The 22,706-nt window shown below is 39.4% G+C and overlaps 2 protein-coding genes across 3 annotated transcripts in view; one reads left to right on the plus strand and one right to left on the minus strand.

Annotated features, from left to right (window-relative positions):
* Positions 1-148: 148 nt before the first annotated feature.
* On the minus strand, positions 149-8,301 carry ces3 (carboxylesterase 3). The gene is made up of 13 exons (XM_037254651.1): positions 8,070-8,301; positions 7,699-7,900; positions 7,462-7,600; positions 6,715-6,848; positions 6,013-6,166; positions 5,156-5,260; positions 4,080-4,181; positions 3,867-4,007; positions 3,672-3,752; positions 2,358-2,499; positions 1,993-2,142; positions 1,686-1,758; positions 149-677 (listed from the first exon to the last, which is right to left on the minus strand). The coding sequence occupies exons 1-13, from the start codon at positions 8,134-8,136 to the stop codon at positions 494-496; spliced, it is 1,674 nt and encodes a 557-aa protein (XP_037110546.1). The 5' UTR covers positions 8,137-8,301; the 3' UTR covers positions 149-493.
* A 2,024-nt stretch (positions 8,302-10,325) lies between these two features.
* Positions 10,326-22,706, plus strand: part of zfpm1 (zinc finger protein, FOG family member 1) — a 75,630-nt gene continuing 63,249 nt past the window's right edge. For both annotated transcript variants that reach the window (XM_037254649.1, XM_037254650.1), the window contains exon 1: positions 10,326-10,774. In XM_037254649.1, coding sequence (XP_037110544.1) covers positions 10,735-10,774 — 40 coding nt within the window. In that variant the 5' untranslated portion in view covers positions 10,326-10,734. The remainder of the gene's footprint in view (positions 10,775-22,706) is intronic.

Here is a 22,706-nt window from a genome sequence, read left to right on the forward strand (position 1 = left end):
AAACGTAACTGAAAGGTTTTATTTTTAACCTTTGACTTTTTCCCCTTTTGCATCTCGTGAAGTGATTCCGTAGCAAACAGTGTATATTGTATGGACGGTAACTGTACATGTACAAATTAAAAACATAAATGCACAGCAGGAAACTATGACTTTGTCAAGTTCCTTTATTTCTCCGGGATGTTTTAAACCATGGATGGATGTTTTTATTACATACTTGAGTACTGTGGAGACAAGTGAACATATTGAAAAATTGAAGTCGACCCCTAAATTTTCTTTATGATATTATGTTCTATGCAGCCAAACTAGTCAAAACACGGTGTCCTGATCAATGTTTTGTTTGTGGAATATGAATTAAAGAGGCAAAATCCTTTCTGTTTCTATCCATCTATTTTGCCAACTGTCAACTGAAAATGACATCACAGTTTCCAGGTCGCAGATCACCGGCCAGCAAATCTCTCGTCGTCAAGTAGTAAAAAAGGACACTACAACCAGTTCAGTTTCCAGATGTAGCATCTGCAGCTATCATTTCCACTTTCTGGGGCAGAGTGACCGTTGCAAAATGGACTCTGTCCTTCTTCAGTTTCTCTCTTACAGTTTGCTTCACGTCAAGCTCCATGTACTCCTGCTTCTGCCTGTCATACTGAGGCCAAGCCACCAGCCCTGGGCCATTGGGTGAGCTAATGAGAAACACAAGGGGAAAAAAAACATCATTGCAATTCATTCATTCATTCATTCATTCATTCATTCATTCATTCATTCATGTGGTTTTTTATTTGTTTGTTTGTATTTTATTAGTTTTTTATTTGTTTATTTATTCTAAAGGGCATCATCCACATCTGAAAATCTTAGTATTCTGTGCAAACTATAAAATAATCAGTCATTTGATTTTTACAGTCCACACCACTCAAAACCATTACTAACGTACTAAACTACCAACATGGCAGAGAAGTCATTGTTTACCATTCACAATCAGGTTTCACACATACACCAATCTTGACTAGCACACTCATAATACAAGCAGGAAAAAGAAATGTTTACAAATGTGAAGAATCAAAAGATAATTATGCGATTCTGCTTTTTAGATACGATTTGAATGAACAAGGCATCGGATCGCAGTATGCAAAACGGCGTCGACTGAGCCTGTCAGTGACAATTGATCAGTCTGATTGGCTGTTAGCTAGCACATCAGTGCATGTAATAGAAATGAGATACTGTAATAAACAAAAGCGACAGAAAAGTCAATTAGGATGAGAAAAACATTGCTTTTTAGATTTTACTTATAGACCTTTCCTGTTGTGAGCGTATTTGAGCAAGGTTCTGTACATTTGTGTATTTTATTTTAAGTAACCCTGACTGCGCATGGTGTCATAAACAGTCACTTAGAGAGAAGGGTACAAGCAAATATGACTGTGTGCTCACACGTGTGCATGTGCACATGTGGCCCTCCACTTTCCACCTGTTCATGTGCGCACGTGGTCACTCTCACAGATATTGTGTCACCTTTCCACCCCACTGAAAAACTTTTCATCACTTTAGTGTTCATGTTTCTTTTGATTCTGCTTCTTTTTTGTTTTTTGGTTGTTTGTTTGGTTACGCCCAAGAAATCGTTACCATGGGTATAATAGTGGATAGATCAATAAACGGATGGGTGGAATTCTAGCTAGCTTTATCGCATTCTTACTTACCCAGCACGGACATAATTCGCCCAGTATTTCATGATAGTTAAACACTGTTGTTCATCCTCTTTGCTAATATTTCCTGAAAATACATCCAAGGGAATCAGATAAGTCAAACAGAAAACAATAACATGAGGCAAAAATAACATTGGCCTGAATAAATACAAACCTCATACCCAAAGAACTGTCACTCAGCAACAAAAACGTAAGAAACTGTGAAAAGTTTTTTGGATGCATGTGAGATTCATTCTACTTGTCATCACTTAGCCTGCACAGTATTTTATGAATGACAGATAGTATATTATATGCAACATACCGATCATTTTTACACTTCCACTCCAGAAACATCCGCCAAACACAAAGCCGACATCGTCACCATGATCTGCCTTCACGAAATCGGGCCTGGAGTCTTTGTGTATCCCAGCACAATATCCAAATTCATACATGTAAACTGGATTGCCGGCATCTAAACATGAAAGACAATTTAGATACGGATGGACAAGGTCAATCAAAGGATGTACTAGCTAAAGAAATTTGTCATTACTGTCAATGACCTTGTCATCATTTGTTTATTGTAGATAAGAGGCACGCCTGAAATATTTCTTAACTCAATGATTCACACAGATTAAAATAAACAGTGCTAATATCAATAATATACATATAAATAAAGCTATTTCTGACCTGTGAGGTAGTCTGCCACTTTGACAACAGGTAGCGTCATCAGGAGGTCTCCCATGAGCTCAGTGAATTTGTTTCTAATATCATGTGGAGTTTTGGCAGTTTTCAGGTATTCATCCACAATGAGTCCGTTAGCTAAAGAGCCCTAAACCAAAAAGAAGGGCTGGTGCATTAGTTCACATTTATGTTTACGTATAATGTGAAACAAAATTGATGAGAGCTTAACATTCACGCCAAAGTACATTGATGTCATTCAAATTACGTAAGTAAAAATAAAAAAACTTTTATATTGATATTTTGCTGCCCCATACTTGACATTAAAGTTTAATGTTTGTGCAGCCTCCACCTTTTTTGCCCTGTGGTGTTTTGTGTTTTTCTTTCTTTTTTAATCACAAGACTCTGTTGTGTCCAGTGTGCTACTATGACCCTGGGTTTCCCCCCTCGGCATCATTAAAGGATTTCCTTATCTCGTTTTAAACACTACACTAACCAACTTTATCGCCGGTGCCAAGGAAAAACAAATTCCGGGAACTGCTCCCCTTGATTAGGGAAAACAAATAGAAGTGTTTAGGTAATGTTCATATTTTCCAAGCTGACTAATCGACATGAGTGTCAAGAATTGTTTTCATCAAAACAGACGATGACCGTGCTCCCTTCATTCTGGTAGGGAACTACACTTGCTTTACCAAAGGTCAAGAATTAAGGTAAACCCAGAGGCGCAATCAGCAACTGAAACATCGTCATCAAGGCCCGCCACACAGAGTTGGCGATAAACCTTTAAACCAGGGGTGTCAAACTCATTTTTTTCACGGGCCGCATTGTAGTCATAGCTTCTTTCGGAGGGCCATTATGACTGTCAACCCAAATAAATGTATGTCGGGAAAAAATGCATATGAAGGCTGAGAATAATTATGGAATTATTTGGGATAATATAAAATGATGTCAAATGGTATTGAACGATATGGAATGATATAGGCATACAATGATTTGGACTGAGTTGAACTTGAAGTTGGAATGGTTTGAATCAGTCAAAAAATGCGGAACCTGGAAGTGAATATGTAAAAATGTTAAGTTTTGGCTTTTGAAATCATATGAATTTTGTCAGTGGGAACAACAAATAAGACGGATAAAATTATTTGTGTTGGAAGTGGAATGTTTGAATCTGGCAAGAAATGCTGAGTAAATAATGTCCTAATATGGATTTTTTTGGGGGGTAAGGAATTCAAATTCAGTAATAAGTGCGAAAACTTTGTACAAATTGAAGAAAAGTCTTTTTTTTGTCATTAGAATTTTCACAACAAATTTCATGGAGCTCACCCCTTCAGGATTGAACATTTTCACCACTGCCATCACAGACTCTGTGGTCATACCGTTCTCCCAGCCAGGAAGAGCAAAACTCTGCAAACCACATTAAAAATATGTTCCAATTTAAATGAATTGTTTGACATCCATTTTAAGATAATTGCATTTATAATTGTGAATCATTTTAATATTTGGAATGAAATGTATTACCTGCGGCAGAATCCACCCAAACTCATGGTTGGTTATTCCCATCATAACTGGAACTGCCATTACTTCTTTTCTCTTTAGAAGCTCCTCAGCAGTATTCGTCAGAAAGACGCCATCTACCACGCCTCCCAGGTAAATTTTCATCTAAACCCAGTGTTAAAAATACTCCATTCAAATCGATTTTTTGCTTCGACATACTGCATGTGTGCAATTTACCTTTTTAGTTGCATCAACTAACTCCTCTTTGCTCTTTCCTCTCAAGCACTGAACCAGTTCCTGTGATGTATTGTCGTCACATCCAGTCAGGTTGGCTACAATCTGGTGTTGTGAGGAAACGGCAAATTTAAATATTCCAAAGAAAATGACATGCATGTGTTATTTGATTTGTTTATTTTTGCCATTTTGTGTCATTTTCATTCATTACGTACTGCATATGTTACTTATTACTTCATTTTTTTTAAATCTCGGCACTGCTAGTATGTGATTGTCACTCAGGCTGGATTTACACAATGTTGTTTTTTGCTCTTAAGTGGCACAATTTAGGCACAACATGTGTCATGGCAAGATAAAGAGAAAAAAGTGCAGGGAAACTGATATCAATGAGATTAAAACCATGCCTCTTCCAACTGTAGATAAACATTTGATGAGAACAAATTGGCAATATTTTCTCAATGAGAGCTTGACATAATCAAAATACATTACACATGCACACCTTCAATTTCATGCCAGGGCAAATTTTGTTTACTATCCATCCAATTTGGTGACAAAAAATAGACTACTTTTTTGACTCACTAAAAGTAGGTCTAAGTGGTGGCACAAATTATGTAATTTAGTATGACCGTCCGACAGTTTATACCGGCTTGTTCCGCCCGGCCCGCGTACAAATTCAAATGTCAATAAATGAAAATAGACTACTTTTTTGACTCACTAAAAGTAGGTCTAAGTGGTGGCACAAATTATGTAATTTAGTATGACCGTCCGACAGTTTATACCGGCTTGTTCCGCCCGGCCCGCGTACAAATTCAAATGTCAATAAATGAAATACACTGACCACGGACCAAAGTGGTCCAGTACATAAATGGGTTTTGAAATCATGTGAATTTTGTCAATGGGAACCACGAAAAAGACGGTTAAAATTATTCGTGTACAAGATGTCAGAGTGATCTTACAAGAGTGTCACCCTGAACATTATTGTGATTTAAGCAGGCCACAATAATGATCATACCTTTGGTTTGAAACATGATTCAAATGTTCGACTCAGAACTAATAAAAGCAAGATTCAGGTCACATACCTTGACAAGACCCGATGAATGGTTGCTAATGTAGGTTCCAACTGTTGCAACTCCACTTTGAAAAATTGCCCTTTGGAACAATCCTTTAGCTAGCGGAGACAGAGTCTGAAAAAATACCTTTGATTAAATCAATACACAACAGGCTGGCCGCTATCCAAATTGTGGCCTGATGCATAATGTCATTTCTGTGCCCCTCAAACGGTCGTTTCCCATATCATGTATTGGTCATGCACCGAAAGAATTTGGTTTTTGGGGCGAACGAAAAGTAAGAACACGAATGTGCAAACCGTGCAAACGACGTTTTTAATGCACTAGAACAATTTTCTCGATGAGAAGGGAGGGTAGCAAAGTCATTCTTATTTTTTGTTTGACTGAACTGTCCATAGTTAGCATGATGACTTTCATATTTAAAAGAAATATATTGCTGGCATCAGGCGTAATCCTCATACCGCCAAAATCATCACTTTTCAGGTGACTAAAAAATGTCAAGTGTGTTCAACTATTAATATAGCATGCTCAAGGACAGCAAGCCATTAATACTTTTATAATTTGTAAAAATAACACCAACACATGTAGACGGATCAATAATATAGATGTGAAAATTATCAAATTAACCAAGTCATAGGAGGAGCATTTTGACCCAACGCCAGCATCCTCATTCCGGTGTCTCTGTCGTTTTTAAGCACGCCCCGTGAGACAGTGTTTCCCAAAGCTAGAAAAGGAATCACCTGAATGCCAAGTCATTAGAAAGAAAGAAAAATGATATAGAAAAACACTTGGAAAACTCTGCCTCAAAGACAAGTAGCCTACTAAAATGTTATATTGGTGATTTTCTCTTTGCAATTTATTTTCTTTACCAGTATAGAAGCACTGATGCCACCTGCAGATTCTCCAGCAACGGTAACAGCTTGAGGATCACCACCAAAGGCCTCAATATTTTCCCGCACCCACCTCAGAGCTGCTAGCTGGTCCAAGAAACCCCAGTTTCCCCGCAGATGTTCATCTCCAGTTCTGTTGGAATGCAGTGTTGCCTTTATTCAGGTAATTTCACCACAAAAACATATTGGAAACTTCACCAACCAACAGGACAATAAATGAGTGACCATACAAAACCAAAGCAAGTACGAATGAACAAAACATCTTGTACACTACCGTTCAAACGTTTGGGGTCACCCAGACAATTGAGTGTTTTCCATGAAAACTAACATAAGTGCACAAGGGTTTTCTAATCGTCCGTTAGCTTTCTAACACAATTGGCAAACACAACGGACCATTACAACACTGGTTGCTGGAAATGTATGTGAAATGGGCCTCTATGTAGTAGCTATTGCATTAAAACCCAGATGTTTGCAGTGGAATAATCATTTACCACATTAACAATGGATCGAGTGTATTCCTGATTAGTTTAATGTTATCCTCATTGAAAAAATAGTGATTTTATTTGAAAAAGAAGGACATTTCTAAGTGACCCCAACTTTTGAACAGTAGTGTACGTACTGTTGTGCTTATTATTAGGAACATTTCTTTGACCATAGGTGAAGAACAAGATGATGTCTTACCCTAGGAATCCCAGAATGCCGAGGCGATACTGAATGATAACCACCACTATATTTTCATAAGCAGTCATTGGCGCACCATCATACTGAGAGGCAGCTCCCATTACTAGACCACCTCCATGGAGCCACACCATTACCTGACAATAAGAGAACAGTATATTTATTTATTTATCTATCTATCTATCTATCTATCTATCTATCTATCTATCTATCTATCTATCTATCTATCTATCTATCTATCTATCTATCTATCTATCTATCTATCTATCTATCTATCTATCTATCTATCTATCTTAGTTAGTTTCTATTTTTTATTTTTTATTTACATTAGCCAAGTATAGTTCTAACTACAAAGGAACTTCTAAAGTTCTAATGCTTTGGTCATACGAAAATGTAATCCAACCCATTCGTCGTAGCTTTAGTACTTTTGTCAATGAAGCGTTCCCGAAACAGCAGATTGCGATTCCTTCAGTCTGATCTTGAGGATCTTGTTGCTGATGTCACTAATAGTTCTTGTTGGTCCAGCTCTCGATCAGACATTTAGTGCTGCGTTAATCAATGTACTAATACTTTTGCTCACATGAAAACTGAGTGGATTCCCACAAAATGTATCTTGTTTCAAGCTGCATATCGGATCGAGATAAAATCCTTGATAATAAAAGCAATGTGTTGATTTCAGCTCATTTAATGTGTTTTCATTTCTTTCGAGGAAAGTTTTCACTGAATTTATGTGCAATGTCTTAAACCTACCGGCAGTTTGTCATCTCTTTTTGCCTCAGCTTGAGTGTATACATTCAAATATAGACAATCCTCTGAAAGTTCTGGTGGAGCGTATTCCACTGACATCATTCTGGAAACATTCACAACTATATCAGAGTCTTGAATACACCTGAGAAAAAAGAAGGGAAAGTCAGATCTATAAGCTGTATTAAGCAAATCTTGTAATGCTTTCTGTCGATTCATGATTAAGTGGTTATTAAATTTTACATAGGAGGCTGGCGTGTGCCATCTCTGATCCCCTCCCAAGGCTCTGCATCTTTGGGGGCAGCCAGTCGGAGGTGCCCCACTGGAGGGCGGGCAAAAGGTATTCCCAGGAACTGTTTGACTTTTATCGTTGTTCCTTTTACAGACACAATTTCTCCTCTTATTTGGCCATTTGTCAGTGAGACCACAGGGTCAATGCTTCTTCCTATAAAAGGGTGAAAGACAGTTAATCCTCTTCTAAATGCACATACTATATATGTATATATATATATATTTTTTTTGTGCATTTGTTTTGTTTTTTACAGTTTTTTACAGTTTTATGAAATTTTCCATTGACTATGCAAAGTGAACAGAGGTTAGTTAAAGCACCTTACCTTGTGATTCCTGTGCTTTCAGTGCTACAGGACAAAGCAGATAAGCAATGAAGAGTATTATTCTCATCCTGAATGTACCCTAAACTAGGCACTTTAAGAATGCTAGTCCTGTTTTTGTTCTGGTCCTCTTGAATCCCCCTTAAATTTAAGCACACACACACACTTCGACTTTTAACGTCACAAACACCGCTGCTCAAATTCTCCATTGATTTGATTGATTTGACCTCCACTGAACAAACAGTACTCTGACCGCAGTTGTGAATGACAAACCCTGTTTTTTAACCACTCCAAGCTCCAAAATTCTAAGTAGAATCCGTTACCAATGACTAGACAAGGGCAATTCAATCACGCAACTATAGGCTACATCTTTTCATGTTTGTTTCTTTTTAAGTTTGCTGAGGTCATGTTAAACTTATTGGTTGAAGACAGCTACAAGGTGGAAATTGTGTTTATACCAAGAGTGTACTCTGTGCTGTTATTATGAATGGTGTAACCATAAGTTGAACGCCCCTGAAGTCATACAATTTGGAATTTGACCATAACTTTCACAAGAAATAGTAGGTGTCCCACGCAGCTTTTCTTATGATTTTATAAACACGATACACTAAACTCACTTTTGTGTTGACGGCTGCGTCAAAATAATCAATAAAAATTGTAACTGTTTTGCAAAAGGGTGGGAAAGCTGTGTCAATCCAATGACAAAGGGTTAACACACTTGCATGAGGTGTCTTCTGCTCTGCTGAGATGGTGATGATGAAGACTAAGAGGTTCCCAGTTTCTTCAAATAGGTCAAAGCAATCAAGAAAATCTGTAAACTGAAACACCTTCCTGTTCAACTGAAATCTCAGTCGTATTTATGAGAGGGTTTCAGTAGTGTGTGTGAGAGCCTTTTACTTGTGTGTGAGAAAGCTTTTCAGTTTGTATGTGTGAAAGCATTTTACTTGTGTGTGTGTGTGTGAAAGCATTTCAGTCGTGTGTCTGAAAGCATTTCAGTTGTGTGTGTGAGAACACGACATTTTACTAGTGTGTGAAGTGAAACTTGGAAAATAAATGGAGATGAAACCTGAAAATAGTTTATTAAAAAAAAACTACCAAAGCAAAGCAAAACTATGTTCAACTCCATCAAACATTTCATGCAAGTATTTTTATTTAGAATTATTTTTTTTCTTTTTTTCAAGTTTCAAGCTCAACACGTTTATTATCAGTTTCAAGTTTTATTTTTTCAAGAACAAATTTTGTTTTTTCAAGTACAAAACTTGAACCCAATCTACCTCCATAGCTTCACCCTTGCCAGCTTTAGTTTTATATATATTAACACCATTCTCAGTCAACAGCAATCAACATTTTCATATTCCACCAGATAGTAGTGGATTGTAGCATGCGAGTGTATTTTTGAAAAAAAAATATATATATAAAAAACTTTTTTTTATCATCTGGTTTTCTTCTGCTCCACAGCTGCAGTAAAGCTTCTAGTTACAGTGTATTTGCCAGCAAGTGCATAAAAGGTGATAGGTAGTAACTAAGTTGGAAGAGGCTTAAATTAAATTAATACATTGCAAGAACTGATTTACTGGGATGCTATTAAGGATTGCGTTCATTGGGTATTTATTTACAAGTTGCTTGAAATGAAATGATACTTTGACGCCTACAGATGGAGGCCACGAGCAAAAAATGACTCTCACGTAGTCTAAAGGTTGACCGCCAGATAGCAGCATTGGATCTTCCAAACTGAAATAAACTGTGACCCGACCATTCGTGAGTAAAGGACTACTATCTATCTCCCAGATCGCTGTTTACTGTACTGAGAGGGAATTGGTTACACCTTCATTTGGGTTAACCGAATATATGATTACACTGAGCTAACCAATATTTACATAATATTATGCTATGCTTATATGCTTGAAGAACAATTTGCATTTGTATATAGAAATAAATGATATCTCATATACAATGCAGTCAAATTTTAAACGTATAGGCTATAGTGTAATAAATAAAAGTAATATAATGTATAATATAAAGTAATATTTAAAAATTAAAAATAACAACAAGTGTGTGGTTTAAAACAGAAATACCAGGCGAGGCCAAAATAGGTTCGATTTTTAAAAAAAATGAAAGACAGGCCATTCAAGAGAAATAATGTGCGTGTTTGTAATGTAATATAAAGTGCATGAAGTTTCAACCAATCGGAGAGGAGTGCGACATCTTACGTCACAAATAAGGGGCGGGCAAATAGTACGCCGACTTGACAGTGTGGTGGTTGGATAAGTGGCACTGTACCCTGCTTGAGTGCCGGTGAAGACGGACAAATAGGCGGACCGATGAACAAACGATCTGACATTACACGAGTTCTTATCCAAACATTCGGCATCGTTGCCTGGCAAGGCACGGAATAATAACGTGGACTAACGTTAGCAGTAAAAGGCGAGGTGTCGTGGACACGTTTTGGAAGGAGGATAGTAAAAGGACGGAGCCACAGGTAGGAAAGCTGCCGTGGCAGAAGATCTCAAAGTGCAAGCTGGTCATGTAGATTTTAGTCTCTGACCCGAGCGACGAGTTTCAGCTACGGAACGGCGCAGGTCGAACACAAGCAGAAGCGAGAAGACTTTGCACGCTGTTCCGCCTCTCGGTCCGGTCGACCGGGATCCTGGTCCCAGGAAAAGCCACAATGTCCAGGAGAAAGCAGAGCAAACCCCGACAGATAAAGCGTAAGTCAGATGAAATCACTTGTTGTTTTGTCGTATGCGATATTTGCTCGGTGTCAAACTTGTCAGACGAACAGAAGACAAGAAAATCGCCTGTAATGCTCCATAGGGACCGCTCCATCCTAAAAGTTCATAAACAGGACAAAATCCAACTATAATGCATGATTTTAATCTACAGTAGCAGAGTTTTATTGTGCCTTTTTAGAGCAGACAATATATTGCGTTTTAGTATATCTTACAGAATTTACCTTGCAGTGCAAATGACACAACTCCCCCCCCCCCCCCCCCCCCCGTGTGTGTCACACTAAAAAAAAAAAAATACACTGCAATGTTCTCATATAAATACTTAGGCTCGCATTGGCAGACTTAACTGTAGCCGAGACTTCCTGTTTAATTCTGTTGTGAAAACGTCAGTATTCTCTGAGAAAGCCGATGTGAACAGAGATAAAGCAGCGATCCGATGTGAGCCTTGATAAAAATTAAAATTGGATCTTTTTTATTTGTTTTCTGTCTGAGGCAGCGCCAAGGCCGCCGGTAAATTTCCCCGCTGGCTTTTCACTTTTCTTTTCTTTCTTTTCCCCCAGAGATGGTGCATTAGATAGCCCGATCTTTCCTCCGTTGCTGCTTACAATTAGACAGTTTTACATATTCCTCCTTTTCATTCAAGAATTATTGGGTTCGAACGTGTTTTTGTTGCTTTGCTGTTTTAATCATTCACTGTTCATCAAAAGTGCATTTTTCTATAAACTAGTTTTGTACCTTGAATGCATCATTGGGGGAAAATACATTGCAGTCTGTTAACAAAACGATTGAGGAATCAAGCCCACTCTCTCTCTACGTTTCATTGAAGCATCACCTGGATGTTTAGAACTGCATAGCATCACTACGCAAACATGAGTTTCAGGAGCCAGGTACCCTGTGAAATGTTAGTATTTTGTATGCAGTAGTTGACCAGTCCCGAACTTTGAAACGCAATAGCTGATTAACAAATGACAGGACGGTATTAAACAATTGGGCTGGTGATGGAAGAAAAGTTACAGTTACTACTAGATTCTGTTAAAACCATCACTGATCAATAAATGGTTGATTGTAATTTGAAAAGAGATTGCGCAACAAGAAGTGCAAGTTTGCACTCATTTAAGAAGCTGTTAAAATGATATTTCTTTAACTTAAAACGGGTGGGATTCCTCCCATTTTATTATTTATTTCATATTGTTAGTTACGGACTTTTCTTTGATCAAAATCAAACGAGTATGTTGTTCAGCCACAGATTAAAATAAGACAAGTGCTCTCTCTCTCTCTCTCTCTCTCTCTCTCTCTCTCTCTCTCTCTCTCTCTCTCTCTCTCTCTCTCTCTCTCTCACACTCTCTCTTATTCTCAAAATTTGTACGATCAATGCACCACATTTTTGTGCTATATTTAAAAAAAAATATGACATTGGCTTTCACGATGAAAGTGCCCAATATCATCAATACCTTTCTTCACTAAGTTTTAGGTGCTGTAAATCGCTAGTAGACAGTTTGGGAAGTGGCGAGGTGTGGAAAGGCATCCCAGAGCAAGCGGCTACTAAATCCCAGCTTGAATTTGTGTGTATGAGTGACAACAAGAGACACAGGGAGAGCATACTGTATTGTGTGTTTCCATCTCAGGGGTGTCATGGCCATCTTTATCAGCGCTTCTGGTCCCTCATGCTTCCCTGTGCAGCAGGCCTGGCTGTAGTCGAGGCCAACCAGCTCTCAGCCCCGTGACTCTCTTGTGATTTGGCAGACATTTTGATAGGAAAGAGTGTGGAGTGATAAGGACAACTTTGTTGATCTGGGTTTTGAGGGGGTCCAGCAGAGGTGTGGGCCTGTGCTGTTACAACTACATTAGCACTAATTAAAGCAGCGGGTCCACTGTGTTGTTTTGTGTCTGATCCATATTTTTACTGAAGTGAGGTATTGTTAATGGAAGGTAAGGTTCTGCAAGGTGGTACAACTCTATCTTCCTTCTGTCCCTCTTCAGAACAATGCAACATTTCTGCTGTGTTATTTATTTACAATGCAGGAATGATGCTTAAAGATGATGATGATTATGTTCTAACCAACATTGCTGCAGATGCAGGCAATTCCTGCATGGAAATGATTGGAAAGCAGTCCATTTTTTTATGTTAAATTTGTGTGTTCCACAAGACACTAGCGTAAGGAAAAGCAGAAGGGAACTGTCATTCAAATCATAAGGACTCCAGTGCATACTAATGTAGTGTCCAGTACCGAATTGTTGTATGAAAAACTGCCGGTAGCGCTTCCACTATCTGCACATGAGCAGGAGACTGAAACACAGCACTCATAGGAGCTTTAAACGTCTACAATGGCTTTGTCCGAATGTGCACAGTATTCCCACCCAACCCCTGGGTGAGGACCTGTAGCGGTCCGTGGATCATTTGGTACCAGGCCGCTAAAGAAAGAATAAATAATTAGCATTATTTCCATTTTATTTATCTGAGCCTGAAAGATCTTTTATTTTGAAAAAAAAATAAAAAATGGATCGGATTATCCCCTACACCTCGGTGACGTGAACATTACATAACATTACCCACAACGAGAGAACTATTTTCTATAGTGTAAGACTATATGAATGAGGCAAAGGGCAAAGGGTGTGGACATTCGGATACAGCCAATGTCATTTATTTTACCAAGATATTTTTAAGAGCTACCAATGACGACAAAGGGCGGGTGCACGGTCGTCACTGGGGCGATGCCACGCGGTGCTCGCGTTTACTTTCCCGCGCATCTAGGTCCTAGCGCCCAACGAGCTGCGGACAGGCTAGCCGTTGACATGCCTTGTCACTCATCACCGAAGGGAAAAAGTCTTTTGACACTTCCGTGAATATAAAGTGAATGTTAAAAATGATTGTTGTCTCACAGTGATCATTTAACCTCTTTTTACACTGCACTTGCTGTTTACAATTCTTCAAATGTTGCTTACCTGCCTGTACAGGTAAGTTTTACGAAGGAAACAAGAGATTGATCTAAGTTCATTATTTACTGTTTGAAAATAGTCGTGAAATCCAAAAGAAATGACAGCCCACCAGTCTTCCAGAGCCCGTTGTCAGTGTTTTAGGCTATCCAACTGTAGCGTACTTGTAAGTTTCCTTTCGAGACTCTTGTGTTTGCATTGCCTGACATGTGATGTCGTTTTTGTATGCACTTTTGTTCAAACCACCCAACAGCCTCTTTACAACGAAGTCGTACATGAGGACAACATCAGTACGTTGGGTTTCAGGCTTTCTCGTGGCCAATAGAAGAAGCGGATGTTTGTGAAGCAGATAGATATTTGTCTGTGCCTTTTTGTGCGTCATCCTCCCCTGCAGTTGGAGATCTTTGAGCCTGATAAGGCTTCTCTCCTTGATGGACAGATAGGAGTGAGAAAGGGAGGGGATTCGGAAGGCGGGGTAGGCAGTCAGTCAGCCAGCCCGCTGAGGCTGGATCCCTGGGCTTATATTTTGCCAGTTGAGATGGGAGACATGATAAAACATGGCAGTGATCCCTGCCGGTGATAACAGAAAGCAGAAGAGAGTGGAAGAGATGAGAGGTAGGGCAGATGGAAGGAAAGATCCAGATTGGAGGGCGCATTTTAATTACATTTGGCTGTTGCGTGCCATTCTTCCAGCATTGTCGCGCTGTTGTCATTAGTTTTGTTTGCGATCGGCTGGGGGTGGATCCCCAGATAAGTAAAGAGGAGAAAGGCAGAGCCAGGGTGATAAAAGAGACAAGATGCAGAGGAGTGGACATAGTTGTATGGTGGGGGTAGGTAGAGATAGAGTGAAAAGCGTGCAGAATACATAGCTGTTAGATGAATGTGTTGTGGTGTGTTTTTAATGGCAGTGCAGCCTGTTCTGCTGCTCCCCCACCCTTCTGTGGAAGATGTTTCAGGCTGATAAGAAGGCCTGCTGATGATAGATAGATAACAGCAGGCAGATCCACAATGCTGATTGTGTGCCTCTCTGTGTGTGTGTGTGTGAGAAAGCTTGGTTTCTATGACAGCCAAACCGGAGCTTCTGAGGTCAGCATGAATAATAGCTGCCCTCCTCCAGCTTAAAGCAAACCTGGAAGCCTGCAAGATCAGACGGAAGGAAATCTCGAAGCCAACCTCCTCTTTTTTTTTTTGTCTACTCTCATTTTCCCCGGTAACTTCATAAAAGTTCATAAATGAGGTTTGCATTTGTGAGATGACAGGCACGCTCTCGTTTATGGGTTGTGGTTCGCATTGTGAAAGCAAAGTTATTAGTCACGTAATTGTTTCATGGATACACAACTGAGAATTGAGTTGTCATGCTTTAAGCATGTCGCTCTCTCTCCCTCCCTTCCTCTCTCTCTCTCTCGCTCTCTCGTTCTCACTCTTTCTCTCTCTTTCTCTGCACACACACACACACACACACACACACACACACACACACACACACACACACACACACACACACACACACACACACACACACACACACACACACACACACGCGCGCATTGTGCCTCGATGCCTTGTTTTTTCTTCTTTGTTCTGCTTTTAGCTTGATGTGAACTTGCGATAAGCCACGGGGCCCGATCTCCGGTACAGATAGAGATTGCCAAGCACGATTAAAGTTGTTATCTGGCCAGAGCAGGCAGGAGCCTAGGCTCCACCGCAATAACAACAGGCCTCGGTTGGAGCAGCCAGGGTCTGGACCCTGGCAATCAGTTCCACTGGTAATGGGATTAATGTTGTTGTATAATTAGATGATAGGTGTGAATGCGCTTCAGTCTTTTCTCATTCATTCAAACCGTATCTTTCTCCTCCTCCTTCTCCCTCGCCTCCCCTATCTCTTTCTTTGCACCCCTTAACAAGCATTGTCATTGATTAATTAAATTAAAATTAATACCATGTCTTACTCATTCCGATAAAGTGTAAGATAGAGTTGACATGTTCGGAAATTTTTATGTTTGCGGATGCTTATCACCAATTTTCCCTTTTAAATCCTCTTTTCTCTTTAAGAGCCATAAGAGCGCAGCCAGTGCGAGTGAGGAAAACGAAGAGTAAAGTTGCTGATTCAGCGAGATGACTCACATTTCGTTTGATTCTACTGGCAGATTTTGAACAAGCAAGATGGCGTCCGATTTGGTTATTGGAACTTAAGTCTTCTCGTTCCTATGATCAGATAGCTAGCTCTTGCTCGAGAGCTGCATATAACTGTAGTCAGTAGAAAACCAGTGGTTGTGTGCTTTGTGGAGTTTGTAAAAGTACATAAGATGTACGGCCCCAAAATTTGACATCATTGTGGACATACCTTCTTTTATCTCAATCTCTAAATACATATATACACATACGTATATACACAGTTTATATTGTGTGCATTGTGTTGAGTTGAGCACAGCCAACAAAGTGTGTGTGTGCACGTGTGTGTGTGTGTGCATATGTGTGTGTATGGATGCATGTGGACATATGGTCAAATATACTCAAAAAGGGAAGTTGGCGAGGTTACAGAGGAAACACCATTTGTGCTCAGAGTGCAGATGAGTTATTACCCTTTCCTGCTATTTACCCAGGGAAAAGCTTGTTGAATCGTCCCAGGGCACGGCGTCATCACAACGTCACCATCCACCATTGTGGAGGCTATAGCCAACGGGAATAAAAGGCTGACTGTAGGCTGGTGCACAGGTTGCGTATTTGGAGCATTTCTTTGCAGTCAAGATGAAATGCAAGAAAGCGGTGGGATTTGAGAGATGCACACCTTGCAAATATTATTAATCATTTTGACCCCTGGTAAATTATATATAAAGAGTGGAGCAAAAACCCGGAACTACTGCCTCTGGATATTTTCGATTATCTTTGTGGATGGTGTGAGTGGGCCGGGCAATATGGCAAAAATATATTCACCATCTAATTTTTCCATAATCGTTCGAGCTTGATTGTTGTCACAATTTGTTTTCTTTTGTTGCACTGAAAACTGAAGGTAATGAAGATGATTATTTTACATAAAATACTCAACAGGAAAACAAAAGTAGAAAAAATGTTAACGTGGAAAATGGTGGCTTATATTCTATAGTGCTTTTGTAGGTGTGCAGAACCCAAAATTCACAAATTACCCTCTTGGGAAAAATGGAAAAAAAAAAAAATGTAAACATGCGGCTGAATGTGAAGATTGGTCGGATTTTCATGCTTCTTTAAATGATTAAATCGATTTGTTGCATTGTCGTGTTTTGTGGGTCCTGACCACTGACACATGGGCTTAATTTATTCCGTGTCACTTTGGAGATATCCAAACCAACGCCACACAACCAACGTTGAGTGACGTGAACAAAAGAACTATGAACTTTTCATTTTTGGAATGATGAACTTAAATAAATCCAGTTATGGATTATGAACTGAACAAGTTCTTTTTAAAATTTATGAACTGAACTTTGAACTAGTTTGTGTAAAAAAATGACGTTTCCCAACACTGGCACACACACACTCGTAAATCTTCGCCACTCAATGAGATACGGCCTCTTACTGTATAATTGTCGGACATTCATCATATTTCGATTCTACAAATTCTACTACAACTCAGAAGGGACGCAGCGATAGACAGAGCAATAACACGTCTTGTGTTGTAGTTCCATCATCTCCAAAATGACAGTCTATGATGACCCTGATGATGATGAGCGTTGCACGTTCCCTATTATGTAAACATTTTCACCTCCTCACTCTGGTGGGGCTGACATTGCCCTGACTAACAGGAGCCTAATCTAAGTCCAAACTATTTGCTCAAGCGGTAATTACAAGTCTGCCAGCTCTTCCCGAGGAGCTTTGAGAGGACTTAGATCACAGATGACATATGAGACACTGTGGAAGTTGGACCTGACCAACCCCAAAATCCTATAGCAATATCTTTTTTACATGAAGACAATTTGTAATTTTTGTAACAACACAAAGTTGATGCAAAATTTGTCTTCGCAGGCCACATAAAATTATATGGCGGGCCATATCTGGCCCGCGGGCCTTGGGTTTGGTACCTATGTTATAGAGGATGTTTGTTTAGGAGACAGCTGGTCAGAATGCCATTGGACACATGAAGGTGTGTGGATAAGAGAGACGGACACATGCGCACGCACACACACACATACGCACACACACACACACACACGGCAATTGTTATGACAAGGCCCCCCCAGTGGCGTTGATAAGACAGCCCATTCTCCTACTGTTCGGAATGCTCAGGTCTAGTACAGCACAGCCTGTTTTTACAGCTCCACCTCTACACGCATGCCGAGTTGTACTCTTAAACAAGTTGCCTATTATCGATATCGTTGTGTAGAAAAGCGGAAAAGCCTTGAGGGGATAGCGGTCCCATCCAGATGGCGACACAAGTTGACATTTTCTGGCATGTGCATTTTTGTATGCATGTCTTTTCCTTTCCCAGTTCTATCACTTTTCAAATCGCTCGTCATTCATACCACATATTCACTGAAAAAAAACACCTTTTTGTGACCTGACTCCAAACAGCTAAGTAGCATAGCAATTGGTGTTAGGGAAGCATGTACATGAATAGACAAGCTTGCAAGCAGAATGTGCATGGACATGTGCGCATCCAGTGCATGTGACTTTTATAACAATCGACTCATTTGTAGTCAATTTTATTAAGGATTATGTGAAAAGACTATTAAATTATACTAAATTGTTTTGGGATGGGGGGGCGGCTCGGTGGAGCACTGGGTAGCACGTCCGCCTCACAGTTAGGAGGGTGTGGGTTCGATTCCACCTCCGGCCCTCCCTGTGTGGAATTTGCATGTTCTCCCCGAGCCCGTGTGGGTTTTCTCCGGGCACTCCGGTTTCCTCCCACATCCCAAGGACATGCCTGGTAGGCAAAATAATAATAAAATAATATTCTTTACAGTCATCCGTGATAGAATCTAAGTTGTAAAATGTAGCATACAAGGTGAAAGTAAGTGATTGAAATTGCAACTATTGTAGTGTTTCATTGTTTTAGAGATGCTTGGCTGCCTACTGACAAAGTGCCCTTAAGCCGAGGCATTGAACCCCTCTGCCAGATTTCGATCACAAATGCAGTCAATGTTTGCGCGCCCCATCACTCAGACATCCCAACTTGCGTGCATGCATGGTCCTTTGTGCAGTGTGAATTTAATTTCCCTCGATATATATATATATATATATATATACTTTGTAGACTGTAAAGCATTTCTGTAAATGTATCACGGATAATATACAAAAGTATCTTACCGTTTTTTTTCCAAGAATAATTCTAGAATACCGTTAAATATTCATCCATAGCATGTAAATTAACAGTTAAATCATCAGTAAACAAGAACAATAGAAAACTGTATATTAACAGAATAATAATAATAAATAAATAATAAATAAAGAATAAATGCATGTATTGCTGTAAAGTTTTTTTTATTTAAATTGCAAAATATCTTTCAATATTCATTCCCACGTGTAAATGAACAGTTAATGCTCGGTTAAGAAAAACAAACTGTAATTTAACTGTATAAATTATGTCTAAATTAAATTATTAAATTTAAATGAATGTTTTCTCTGTTCTTCTTGACAACAAATACATCCCACTCTATTAATCACCTTGTATTGTAAAATACAATAACACAGTTATCCCACTGTCATATGCTGCACGATATAATGTTTCAAAATATGAAATTGTATTGTAATTCAAAGTACAGTACTGTACTGTTAATAATAACAGTAGGTGCACTGTAAAATAACAAATGACTGCTGTCTCATGCTGCCAGAAATGTATTGTTCTTTTACCACAAAATCTTTAGGTGTGTATGTAAAATAAACTCTTTATGTTTGTAAAATAAAAAATAGAGTTTGAAAAATAAAAAACACATCTTGATCTTGAAGGTTGTATTGGAAGGAGGAAATTGGGAGGTTGACAGTCAGTCAATGGGGTGATAAGGGTGACTCAGCATCATAGACAATGGGAACTAGAAAGACAAGATGCCGTATGATCTCCTGGGATCCTCCTTAACAGAGGAGCTTAGACTAGTGGCACCTCTTATCAGTCTCTCTAAACTGACTTTGCCTTTTCCCTTAGATCACCTTTAATAATATGTGTATGGAAAATAACAAGTCAAGCAATAACCAGCATTTTCGTTAAATTCCTAAAAAGAGACTGTTGTTTGTGTGTGCTTCCCCCTCTGTTTTATCAGCTGCAGACAAGACCTCCGGAAGCTCAGTCAGTTGTTGCAGTTACATCTGGCTGCCAACAGAGGATGATAAAAGCCATAAATAATGCGTCCTTTTTTTAAAATGCAATATTTATTTTCTGGATGGCAATTTAACGAAGGCCCATAGTAGGCAAGTAAGCACCCCTCTCTGGTGTCGGTTTGCGAGTCAATTTTATTTGACAATTCAGCGAGCATTGATCTACTGATCACTTGTGTGAGTGTGTGTCCATGCAAATAGATCGTCTGTGTGAGAAAAAAAACAGTTCTAGTACTTTTTATGTGTGGAATATCGCTGTCTGAAATACAGTAATATAGAACTCAAGGTTCCCTTTCATTGCATGCATCATTTGTTTATTGAAATCACGGTATTGTCTACTACGTCTTCTAGGTTTGTCAAATAATATGCACAATTTCAAGTTGTGCGTACGTGTGTACCCACGCTATGATTTAAAACTGGAAACATAGTTTAGTAATTTTTCGAAGGTTCATGTCACAGGTTACAGAATGTTTGTAGGACTTGGTTAACCTCAGATAAAATAAAATGTCTACACTATTTTTTTTATTTTGTTACATAACAGAACATACCAGTTTAGACAAATTCAGACAGCCTGAGCTGTCATTTTTCCCATGTCACTGTTTTACTATATAAATGACAGACGCAGAATGTCACCACAATCCTTCACCTATTCCACCTGTGTCTAAGAAACTGCAAAAATGGCAACAGGGACTCACTTCTCCTATTCTGTACTGTTGAAAGTTATTGTTGTTGTCCAACGATTATTTTTCTAGCACAGAAGAAATCTCCTCACATGCCACACATTTATTGCTGTGCCACTTTGTGACAATGCATACAGTTGCTTAAATATCCAGAGGTGGGAATTAGTCACCGATGTGCAAATCAAGTCTTAACCTACGAGTCTCAAGTTACTGTGGGGAGAAAAAAAAATTAAGCAAGTCGAGTCAACGTTGTCCTATGTGAAGCTCACAAGTATTTGCCAAGCAAGTTGCAAGTCATAAAATCAGCAACTCAAGTGGACTTGAGTCCAAGTCATATGATTTGAATTCCCCATTTCTGTAAATATCCCACTTTTGTTTTGTCTTTTGTCATAGCACAGTTGCAATTTATGTCAAGATCTTTGTGTGCTGTAGATAATCTGGTCGATTATGACCAATCAGCAATGACCTGATTATCCAATGTAAAGAGCAAAGGCAGGCATTCTGTCAGACTGACGGGAGGTCCTTTAGTCCGTCACTGACGGATGCCTGATTTTCTTTCAAGCTCAGAAGTGTTAATATCTGAATTGACATGACAGATTTTAGCACATGTAGCACACATACCTATTTTTTAGGTAAAATAAAAATGTGAGTGTGAATGGTTGGCTGTCTTTATGTGCCTCGCGACTGACTGGCGACCAATCCAGAGTTTACTCTGCCTCTGGCCAATTCATTTGGGATAGGCTCCAGCATATCCGAAACCCCAATGAAGAAAATGAATGGGTAGATAACATTAATAATGATAATAATAATAGAATGCATTTTTTGCAATTTTCCATTAAAATACTTCTTCCCTTTTCCTCCTGATGACCAAGATAAAACTAATTTGTACTTTTCAAGCTTATTAAAGCCACACTGTGATACCATCTTTTTGGAGTGTGTTGATCCAATATAACTTAAGTGTCCATAGAGGCAGGATGTTTGACTGTAAACACAACACAGCCTCGTAGATACAACAATTCAACGTCGCTGGTTGACATTAAATAACAGAGGTTTTTTTTTTTCTGTATGCTGGTTTCTAAAGCCTATGACACCACCTTCAGCCCTCCACCTTGTGTTATCCCATCATTTTATCCTTTCACTAATTTTCTACTCCAAATAATCTTCCATCTCAGTCTTGATTTTTAAACTCTATTGCTCGCCTTCCACCTCAACTTCTCTATCACCTTTTCTTTCATTCCATCTATCTACTCCCCGCTTCCACCCCCTTTCTCTGTCTCCAGCCAGACCCCTAGCCTTGGTGAACCAGGTCTTGGCGGTATGATAATGTGGAAAGTTGAACTGGCCCCATTACAGCGAGGCTGATGGTAGGTCCGATAAGGGCGTTGATAATGGGTGCAGATAGCGCTGACACAGCGGTCCAATAGCCTCGCCCTGCCCCCCACCCCCCTCCCCACCCCTCCCCATTATCATTCCTGCCCACCGATGGGCTCCCAGAACGCTATCTCCTCTCCATTTCCACTCCTGCGACAGATAAGGATGGAAATACTGACTTCATAGCTGACTGATTAAAGTGTCTGCCTTTCTTGATAATACACAGATAAATTATGTTTCTTTCCTTTCTGTTCTTCTCTCACTCTCTATTGAGAGAAAAGGGGTGGGTGTAGCGGGAAGAAAAACCTCTCTTCTTTTCATTTCTCTTTTCCATTGAGGAGCAATATGAAGTGCAGAGAGATTGCTGAAGGAGGAACGGCACATTCCGTACTGGTCATCTGATTGGAGGAACTCACTCGATATGTCGATGTGTATTTTATTAACACATCCTGCGCTGTATAAACGTGTGGCATCCACATACACAAAAGCAGAAAGAAAAACTTGAATTACAGGCATTTCCTGTCAGAATAAAGAGACCAAGAATGGCTACAAATGTAGTAAGACATAGAGATGGACAGACAGATTGGCGGGGGCACGGTCTGTTTGTCGCCCCGTGAACTGCAGCTTGAGCCATTTCCAGGTAGACT

The sequence above is a fragment of the Syngnathus acus genome, chromosome 6 (genome assembly GCF_901709675.1).
Source record: "Syngnathus acus chromosome 6, fSynAcu1.2, whole genome shotgun sequence".
Lineage (NCBI taxonomy): Eukaryota > Metazoa > Chordata > Actinopteri > Syngnathiformes > Syngnathidae > Syngnathus > Syngnathus acus.